At 33.5% G+C, this 11,337-nt stretch overlaps 1 protein-coding gene across 1 annotated transcript; it reads left to right on the top strand.

Moving 5' to 3' along the window:
* The first annotated feature begins 430 nt into the window (after positions 1-430).
* LOC123010183 lies at positions 431-2,770 on the top strand. The gene is made up of 2 exons (XM_044406882.1): positions 431-1,916; positions 1,977-2,770. The coding sequence occupies exons 1-2, from the start codon at positions 1,658-1,660 to the stop codon at positions 2,768-2,770; spliced, it is 1,053 nt and encodes a 350-aa protein (XP_044262817.1). The 5' UTR covers positions 431-1,657.
* The last annotated feature ends 8,567 nt before the right edge of the window (positions 2,771-11,337 follow it).

Genomic DNA, 11,337 nt, shown 5'->3' with positions numbered 1-11,337 from the left:
TTCTTTATTACCATCTCCTACTCTGTGTTTCCAACCCAGAAGACCCATTAGTCGTTCCTCAATAATTGCAAGTGTTGTGTTTTTGCTTCTCCACCTCCTGTTTTAATACGTTCAATCCTCAAAACAGCAGTTTTAGTTTTGACTTTTGACTTTCAACGCGGAAGGGCCAATTGTCACTTCTCAACACATTTTTGGCCGTAGCCTAGACTATTTAATTTCGTTGCTACTTCCTTTCATGCTTCTTCAAATGCAAACTTCTGTCTATCACTTATATTAAATTTATTATTTATTAGCGTCGTGTTAGATTCTAAACACTCTATAAATAATGCCCAATGTTCTGGCCTGGCTTTGAAATCTCTCTCTGCTGCTAAAAATGATAACTTATTATTAAAGAAGCGCGGACTATTGTTAGTTAAAACTCACCAATTATGACACGACAATGTGTTGTTTGTAGCATTACCCTCACAATATCTTCTAATGCCATATTGATGCATATGCCCTGCTGCGTTCTAATCTCTTTCTATTTAAGGCACTCTACTAGAGTGTGTTTTGCTGTATTTAAAGTGCTTTTGCCGCGGTAACGACAGTCCTCGCTCTGCCTTTTTCCTTTCTTTTTTTGTAAGAACAGAATACTCTTTCATCCGCCAGTAGGTGTAGTGGTATTAGACCGGCAACTACCAGCACTTCATCCGTCTTACAGTGCACTCCATACTCGTAGTGTCATAAGTCTTTGTACGGCTCTTATCTTCTAGAGATATGTCTGAGCTTTTAACGGTTCTATCCATGTTGCCACACCGTTTAAAATTGAAAATTGTGTGGTCATAGCTAATACTTTGCGCTCATTGGGTCGTGGTCCTCGTACGTTAGGTAGTAAAGTATTCAGCAGCTTCTACGTGTTTGACAAATTTTAAGTTTATGTTTATAATGGATAAAGTAGTTAAATGTATTTATATGTTTATAGTAATCCCTAGATAAGTTACATGGGAAGACGGTTTAATTATAGAATTGCCCAAGGTAAAATTTATGTCTGGAACTTTTTTTGACAAAGACAACTTGAGTTTTTTTCTGGCGCCACTTTTAAATAATTTTTTCTACTTTGCGTTCATACTAAGATGAGGGCTGTGTTCGAAACATTGCTATCCGGTAAAAATTAAACTTGTAGTAGAGGGGCTCAGAGCGATATCTGGATGTTACTAGTTTTCAAACGCGTTAAAGCGCACTAGCGCACAGAATGTTGCGTCAGTTGTGAAGTTATGTCTGTAGCTGTTGACGATATTATATTATTATAATTTCTGCGTCACATAATCAGAAATTGACTCCCGTCCTATTTTCGGTAATAACTGTTTCAACAAAGCGACCGTACTTAAGCTATTAGTACAGTATTACAACTTTGAGCTCAAAATCCGTGATAAATCGGCTGTAGGTGCTAATAGAGACTTTGCGCATGATACTTTTCGTTATAGTTATAAACCTGTAACGGAGAAATTATAATTATAAGGACGACCTCTTGTTTTTGCATTTGCGCTCAGTATTTTACGTTAGATGTGGTTAGAAAACGAAACGTTATATTTTGTCAGAAATTCGCCAGAAGGGATTAAAGGAGTAAGTTAAACACATACAATTCTAATTTGTTTAAATTATTATAGTAGTAATACATATGAGCAACAATACGTTGGAAATTCTTGCAATATGCCTCAGTACAGAAGATGTAAAGGAGTATTTAATGATCACATTACTGAGGAATGAATTAGAAGAGAAACAACAATTGTATAGTTGTGTATCATTCGATATTGATGTAATACCCCTACAAAATTTCCGCCATATGTTTCGATTTGATAGAGCAGACATTATAAGGCTGCATGCAGCTTTACGAATGCCTCTGCGATGGCAAACTCCAGATCGTCAAGTGATCGGAGGTGTGTATGAAACAGAAATTAGATACAGTATTACTTATTTATTTGGACTGTTATTTGTAGGAGTCAAAAGATTGTGCTTACTTCTGCGACGTTTTGTGTATCCGAACAGATTGAAGGACCTTCAAAATGAATTTGGCCTACACTATTCTTCTCTGAGCAAACTTTTGAAGCACATATGTCACTTCATTTACATAAAATGGAGCAAATTATTGTTAAATTTTAGCGAAAATAAATGGTTAACTGAAGACTACCTGCTGGAAATTGCTGCACTGGTACACGCAAAAGGGGCCCCATTAACTAATTGTGTTGGATTTATTGATGGGACGGCGCGGGCAGTCTGCAGGCCAAATTTAATGCAACGGGAGATGTATAGCGGACATAAGAGATTTCATTGTCTCAAATTTCAATCCATCACCTTACCAAATGGAATTATTTTACATTTAAGTAGCCCATACCCAGGCAGACGACATGATGCATTTATCTTTAGAGATACACATATGATGGAACAGCTAAGATTATATTGTGACCGATTTTGTGTGTATGGTGATGAAGGCTACCCATTAAGGAGGCAACTAATACGCCCATTTTCTAATGTACATTTGACAGAACAACAGCAGGAATTTAATAAACAAATGGTGAAAGTTCGTCAATGTGTAGAATGGAGTTTTGGAAAAATTATTCAGCAATCTGCTTTTGTTGATTTTAAGAAAAATCAGAAACTTTTTTTACAGCCTGTTGGTAAATTTTATATCATCGCAGCGTTACTCACTAATGCGCACACATGCTTTTATGGAAGTACGACATCACATTATTTTAATGTTGAATCCCCAAATATTCTAGAATATTTTCAGTAACATATTGAAGAACATCACATAAGAGTAAGCTATTTTGTATCTTAGGGAAGTTAAAACATTAAATAATCAAAACTAACTTAAGTGTTTTTATTCAAATTTCCCATCAGCATATTTTCCAAAAGGGTGTTTAAAATTGCATTTCTTTTGCGTTCAATTTCTTCCAGTTCTTTCCATTTTCTTTCATCAAACTCAAGTTTTGCTTTTTTATAGGCCATCTCTTCTTGTTGTAGTTTTGTAGTAACATCATGCTGCATCTTTCTGAACTGCAGTTCTTCTTTCTTCTCATTTTGTTCTAGCCTAGCCTCTTCGGACAAAAATGAGAACACTTCACTACTTTGCCCTCTAGATTTTCTTGCCTTTGCAGTATGCCTTCTCTCATTTAATTTTTGCTTTTCAGCATTATTGATAGGGCGTGCATAACTATGGAATTCAGTTGGCACCTTTGGCACTTCATAAGGAACATCAATAGTTTGGGAAGTAGCAGTCACATCATGTGAGTTTGAACTGGATGAACTTCCAATAGCATCCTCCTCGTCGACATCCACATAATCAACATTGTGGACCTGTGTTGTATTAGTTAGTCTTGATTTCTTTACTTATGTGCGAGTAGGTACATAATAAATACTAATTAAAGGATTCCACACTTTTATCCAAAAATACAATAAATCCATTAAAACCCAATAATTATAATAAATTAATTAATACGCGCAATATTTAGACACGACTTGGATTTTAAATAAGTATTTAAATTGGTTTTGTTACTAAACAAAATGCGTGGTTATAATCAAGGACAAAAAGGAAGCTAAAACTCAGTAAAATTTCCGAAAATTCACTGCAATTTTAACCTGATCAAGTAAATATTTCCGTTATGTCTGATTGATACTAGTTTATGACGCAGATCGATGAATCTACCTAACATTCGCGAGGTGATTATTTTACTTTGCTGAAATACACAACTTTGATTAGGCAAATGTAATACGCATTCTTATTATTATTATTATTACCAATTTGTCGCTTTTTTAAATCCAGAAAATATTAAAAGACTCAGAAATGATTAATTGGAAATGGAGTGAGAAAAGCTCAAGTCAGGTTTATGTGGCGTTTGAATTGCACTTTTTTTTGACAAAAAACCTTAATTTTTCAATCTTACATAAATAAATAATGCATGCGCCGTCTAATAACAACATTACTCTTTTGCAGATTTGGTCTTTCTTTTAAATGACGTAAGATTTTTACTCTTTCAGTACTTTAAACGCTTGTAGCAATTAGTGCTGATTTCCTCATTGGCCATAAATGGATGGATATTGATGCAATATGCACCATCTGGTACTTTAACAACAGTCTGTGTTATAAGATATTTTTCTAAGTCTCATTCACGACTTCATCACAGCAATTATACCACTGGATATTGTGCAGGTTGCGCTCGGGGGCTTTGGGAATCGATTTAAACAACGAAAACGTACAATCAATCTTCACAAATGACAAACGAATGCTAAAACGATCAACACCATAAAATTTTTGTGTTTTTCGGGGTTTCAAAAGTTTCCGTCTTGGCAGGGTGGGAACAGGTTTAGGACGAGGTTCTGGGGCTGCAGAGCGGGTAAAATCAGAGGAAGGTTCAAAGCGAGCAAGGTCAGGGGAATGTCCAGAAAGGGCAACTTCAGGAATTGGACTTCGCGGCTTCTGAAATATTTCGATATCATCTATTAAGACAAAAACATCACAAATTATTTTTGTTTTATTAATATTTAAGCGTGTATATTACTAAAAATTCAGCCGCACTGTCAAAAGCGTTATCCAAGGGCTTCACTTGTTCCCGTATCGTGGCCAGGAGAATTTCTTGCTCGGAGGTCATTTCCAAGGTGGAACTGACTCCGCCAGTTTTCAATATGGGCGCTTCTCTGTAAACTGGACAACTCGATCTAAGAAAGAGTCTATACCACTTTTGTTCTTATATATTAAAAAAATCTTACTAAGGGAATAGGTATCTACCTGGTTAATAATAAACAGCAGATAAACCATTAATATTTTCATTATCATAGGAAATGTTGAGCATTTTCTGAAACATCGTTACAAGGGACTGTTACCTAAGGCAGGGGACTGTTTATTTAAATGAAAAACAGTGTTTTAGTAGCAAAACCTTTTTTATTTTTAGAATAGAACCAGTTATTGTAATTAAAGAAAAGTAGTTATCACATAAATAAAGCACGAATAGTTAAAGAAAAAATAGAATCAAGGGATACTTAAATTAGAGCTTATCGTTTTTCACATTTACAGGTGAATCAAATTTGTAGAATACTCTATTCCGTTTTAAAAGTATATTTGGATTAGGGAGTTTTTTTATCACCTGATCTGCTACATCCTCTTGATCGAATCTAGATGTTTGACCTTTATTATCGGAGAGCTTTAGAAATGTGACACGAATTTCACCGTCTTCTTCATCTGTATCGTTTTTGTTTCCGTACTTGTTTTCTAGTAATAAATTATTTCTTTCCTACACCTAGTCTACTGTTATAATCATCCCCATAAAAATCCACAACAGCTCTAGCACATTCATTTGAAACTTTGTTTTTTTCTAACCAGTCCACGAGATTTTTTTGCATTTTTCACTCTGCTCCTTTAATACCTCACCAAATAGTGCCTTTTTAACTAGTTAGATCTAGATCTTTCCTAGATTCTGGAGTATACATATTTTTAAGCTTAGCATTTTCATTATTCTTTAATCTCGACAGGCGTTTCTTGTATTTCAATAGTTTTTTCTTCAGGTCGTTAATTTTTTCATCTTTTTCCTTTTTTATTTTATATCTCAACATCTTTTCTCTATTATTTTTTTTGGAATTAATTCAACAACTTCAGGTATTGCTAGTTGAGTTGATACTTCCGAGTTTGTTACATTTCTTAATACTTTTTTCTCATTGCGGTACTTTTTGCAGTACTCTCTTRACTTCWTTTTTGCTTCTCGGTGTTRTCGTGGAGTCATGTCTTTAACAAGCTTCCTAGTGCCCTTTTCTTTTTTTTAAGATATTTAAGACGTTCTTTCTCCCTAAGTGTTTCCCTTTTTTGCGGATCGTTTTTGTTGCGCTCATATCTCTTTCGCTCATTTTCTCTTTTTTTTTTTGTAAATTCTCTTCTTTAGAGAGTTTTTTTTTCTTAGTGCCATGCTCAAACAATGTCTAAAACAACAACAAACATATATAAAGACAGTCCCCTGTCCCGTTATGGTGCAGGGGACTGTTTAATTTGATTTCATTAGAAGGTAGCTCAAAATATAATTAAGTTATGTTAATTTGCTGTACATAACTAATATTTATCTATTATAACAAAATAAATTTTCTAACATGTAAATAAAAGAGATAAAAGAATTGAAAATAATTCTTACCAGAGGACTGTCAGCTGTCGGAGTGCGACGCGGATTTCAGGGAACGACGCTCGTGCAGCACTAAACCAAGTAGCGTCGGGGCGCTTTTTGTAGCAACCGTGCAAATTTCAGTTTACGTTTACGTTACGTTACACGCATTAACGCAATAGTTTAAGCTGTAAACTACGTGGTGCATAATTTAAAATATAGACAGGGGGACTGTTTATAAAATGCTGAGATAAACTTTTTATTTAATATTTTAAATTTGTAAACAAATATTAATAAAAAATAAGCAAGTCCCATTAACAATCATGTAATATTGTTCAATTAATCAAATAATTTGATTGATTCTTGAAGTTATTGTTTTAATTAATTTAACTTGAACCAACTATATTGTATAGGTAACACGACAGGGGACTGTTTTTTGATCATTATAAAAACGTTTTTGATATAATAAAATTAATTTAAAGGGATACTGCACGCTGAGCATAGATAGATTAGATAATTATCTTTTGAAGTTAACTACGAAATACATAATAACCTATACTTTTTATATTATATCGGCTTGAGACAACGAGTTGCCCAGTTTACAGAGAAATGCCCATATTTCTTTTAATTCATATTTTTTATAATTTTTATAAATATAATTTGTTACAAAAAAAGAAAGACTGTGGTGTCATGTTAATTTATAATTACTTTGTCGTGAGCTGCGGCCTTCCTCGCTTCGCCCTCCTTTAGTCTGGCTTCATATTGTTCTTGCTTAAATAAATATGTGTCAAATGTAGCATGTGTTCTTTATTTTAATTCTTACGTGTTCCTGAGCTACTCTTTTACGAGTCTCCCGCTTTAGATTTTGGTGAAAGATTTTTAATTGCTTGACCGACCTAGTACCTGATTCGGCCAAGTAATTAAATTCTTCTACAATTGCTTCCCACGCAACTGCCTTCTTCTGCACCGAGCACCGCCCACGCCTTGGTGCATTTATCCTCAATAACTTCTTTATATCTAAAGGATGAGACAATAACAATAAGGATTAAGGAGTTGAAATGTGGAAAATATTGAGCTTATTTCAGTGTAAAATGGGAAAAAACTGAGGTTACAAAGTGAATAAATTTAGTTGGAATACTAAAATCTTGAAGTCTCTTATAGTGTATTCTTGGTGTTGGTTTCCCTAGAATAAATTTGATAAAAACTTACTTCGCTACCACCGAAAGGAAAATATTCTTTTTATTGTGGGTATAATTTACCCGTTTCGACGACATTATGCTTTGAACTTGGAAGATGAAACCATTACTAACACAAGACACAATTCAATGACATTGACACAAAAATTGTCAAAATGTCAAATTAAAGAAATACGGCGTTGTTGTCATATCGGATGTGTAATTAAACGAGCATCATATGATGAATCATTCTTCTGAACCTATAACTTTTTGTTCATAAAGAATTAGCTCTTGATATTTTTAAACGGTTTTTTGGGCACAGTTTCAAAATTTTGGATATTAGAAGAACTCGAATTGGTTCCCCTATTCCCTCTTTTAACTGCTATTGCAATTTTTATAGTAATATTTGATTGTTTACAGTGTTTCTTAAAATATCAGCAATTTTCTTATATACAGGGACATTTTTTTATTAGTATACATAGCCCTATGTATACTTTTAAAAAAACCGGGTCAACTTCAATGTTGCTATGGCAATTACGATTAGCGGTTAGTCTAGGCATAGGCAACCAATATTTCAAAGGCTTTAATATCGATAAATAAAAGACAAACTTGTAAAAACAACAAAGTAAATGTAATTAAATATTAATTAAAAAAAAAATAGAACCCATCAAAACGTGAAAAATATTTAATAATTAAAGCAAGTGTACAAAATGCTTTCCTTGCAGTTCCAAACAATAACCCAAGCGATGTTGGAAACCCCGCCACTGCATTCCTGATAAATTCAGGATCTATATTATTACATTCTGTACGAATACGTTCTTTCAGCTCTTCTAAATTTTGCATTGGAACATTAGTATAAATTTTTATTTTTAAATACCCCCAAAGAAAAAAATCGTTAGATGTCAAGTCTGGCGATCGTGGGGACTATGCGATGGGACTATATCTCCCGATTCACTTAGGTGTACATGGGTATCATAAATGGCATTAACTTGACAAACTTGACACAAAATTTTAGTTTTGAATATTTTAATATCTAGTACCCTCTAAAAGCTTGAAATGTTGGTCGCCTACCCTATGAAATTGACCCGGTATTTAAAAAAGTATACATAGGGCTGGCTATGTATACTAATAAAAAAATGTCCCTGTATATAAGTCATAATCTAAAATTAATGTGGGCAATTAAAAATAAAATCAAAGAATAATAAGATATTTCTTAAGAACTTAAAAATCAAATTCGCTTACCAATTATCTGCATGTCAACTATGCGAGATTCAATTAAAATGAAAAAAATTACACTGCATTATTTTTTATAATGAAGAAATTAAGTGGTTATATGTAATTACTACAAAATGGTAAAAAAATGATAATGATAAACATAACCGATAAAATAACAAAAAAAGTGTTATTTTACCAACCTTTATTTAGATTTTCATCTCGCTCCTCATTTTAATCAACATGATCCTAAAGTAGAGTAGAGATGGCGGCGGCATTAAATCAGTAGAACTAATAGATATTAAAAAATATATTATATTTAAACGTCATTGTCTTTCAAGTTGTTATATTCGGATTCGGAGTCAGTTTCATTATCCATATTTTGACACTCATTGGTTGCATTTGGTCTGGATTTTTTTTTCGTTTTATGTTTTTGTCCACATCATCAGATGTAGATATATCACTTTCGCTCTCTCTCTTATTTGCTTTCTTTTTTTCTTATTCCAAAACATTTAAATACGAAACACTGGTTTTCAACAAAATTTTGAGGGGATACCTCCCAATCATTTTGAGGCGCTGTATTTTTTTATATTTTTTCTACTCTGTGTTTTCAGTTCAATTCAATTCAATTTATTTAGTCACGTATGTACAAAACATCTTGGTACGTCAAGAAAACGGTATTAAAATTAAAGTTTAAAACATTAAAATACATAAAAAAAACATCAAACTTGTTTACAAAATTTAATTATTTAGATATTCTTCAATGGAATAGAAACAATATTTTAATAAATGTGAATGCAGCATCTTTTTAAATTGCGGTGGAGATCTGATTTCTTTAATACCTGGAGGAAGGTTATTAAAAATTCTAATACCTGAAATCTGTTTTAACGAAGTAGTTATTACTGACAAAAATATTATCAATACAAGATCCCCTATTGCCATTTGATCTAGTAACCTCGTTTGTAGTTGGAAAAAAATTATAGCAATTGAAAATCTGTAGTAATCTTTTAGACTGGAAGCTTTCATTATTAATATCAACGTTAAAATCACCATCAACAATTATCATTATATGTGTTTTGGGCCAAGAACAAAAAAAATCTTCATTTTTTTCGATTAGCCACCTGCATGGAACAGCGGAAATGGCTTTGGAATCAATAAATTTCACGACAGTAAACTGAAATAAAGAGAAATTGTCTATGTTTTTAAGTAAAATGGTTGAATACACGATTGAAGAATACGTATATATGCATTTCGTATATGGAGAATGTTCAGGCAACTCTCGTGCTGCAGAGGGAAGATATGCGGAACGATTTCCTGAGCTAAGGCGTCCAAGCAGACAAACTTTTGCAGAAGTACGTAGACAATTACGCGAGACAGGTAGGTTCTGTACTACCTAAAAGAAGTCAACTTGGTCGCCCCGAAGAATATCTAGATCTGCACGAAGAAGTTTTAGAGGAAGTAGAGTAAACCACCGCCTCCTTAATCAAATGTATCAATATCCCGCCTGGGCATTTCGTAAAAAATGCATTGGAGCAGTGATTCCGATTTTTTCTTAGTTATGGGGGTTACTAAGGAAAAGCTGAATGATTTTGAATTATTAACGAAAAAATAACGCAATTAATAAATGCTGGGAAGGAAGGATACAACAAAACCAGATACGCCAGGGAGAGTTGATATTATGAGGTTGAACCCTTTAAGCTAAAAAATTGGATTTGTCAAAAATTTTCTCCAGATTAAAGCGCCAACGGGAATCAGTTGAACTCAAAAAATGCCCAGGCGAGAAAAGGATTATTTCTATGGAGACGGCGATGGTCAAAACTGAATCACATTTATTTTATAAACTGCACTTAGAACTGTCGAAACTGTCTGGCTACTGAGAAAAGATCTTCTAATAGTTGCCCAAGTAACATGTATAAAATTCAACTTTTAAACTATAACGTAAGTACAGTTACAATTTATTAAAATTTAAGGGTATCTGACAAAGGGTTGCTACAAAATTAAGTGTCTGGCAATAGACGAGGTGAGCTTAATTAAGAGTGTCGTTCGTTTGTCTTACTTTAGGTCTTCTACCGATTCAAACGTGCATGGTGGAATTTCCCCTAATATTGTAAAAGTTATAGATACTGGATCGAGGTAAGACATGCTATTTTTTTACTTTTGCCATAATGATAATTATCAATAACATTAGTAATGTACTTTTATTCACAATCACTAATGTAATACGCCGATTACTAACCTTTTAAAGGGTGGGAAACACATCATTAAATCTCATGAGGAGTAATAACATTGCTTCTCTTGGGTGGTAATATGCACGATAGCCAACCTTAAAATTACAAAAATACCTGAAATTTTTTCTTTCAAATTGTCAAGTTACGCATAATATTTCGCTAAGTTAGTATTCAATTGTTTTTGTAGCAGTTTCTCTTAATTCTGGGGGAGTACATTGCTCCATTTCAACGACTTTAAATCAGATTTACACATTATTTCAATCGTCGTCTGCGTTGATTGACAGTAAATAAAGTCTGGGCAATAGCAGAAAATCAGCCGCCAATAGATGGTACTAAAACCTCAATGTCACAAGGCCATCTGAATCAAAAAGCTACGCTTATAAGGCCGTTTCAATTTTCGATTTTTCCATATAAACTTTGTTTCTGTGACATTTCGGGCGTCAGTACCTTATTGCGCTCCATCTACCGATTTCTATCGCAGTCGATCGAGAGTTTTTAGACTTTTTATTTTTAGGTTAAGTGCTTAAAACATCAATTAAAACATGAATGCTATAAAATATCCAAGATCCGAGCTTATTTTAGGTACATTCTGGACTAGCAAAATAC

Source organism: Tribolium madens, unplaced genomic scaffold (assembly GCF_015345945.1).
Source record: "Tribolium madens isolate multiple individuals breed KSU strain unplaced genomic scaffold, Tmad_KSU_1.1 Scaffold_7;HRSCAF=85;Tcas5.2_LG10, whole genome shotgun sequence".
Taxonomy (NCBI): Eukaryota; Metazoa; Arthropoda; class Insecta; order Coleoptera; family Tenebrionidae; genus Tribolium; species Tribolium madens.
This window is presented reverse-complemented; position numbering and strand designations above follow the sequence as displayed.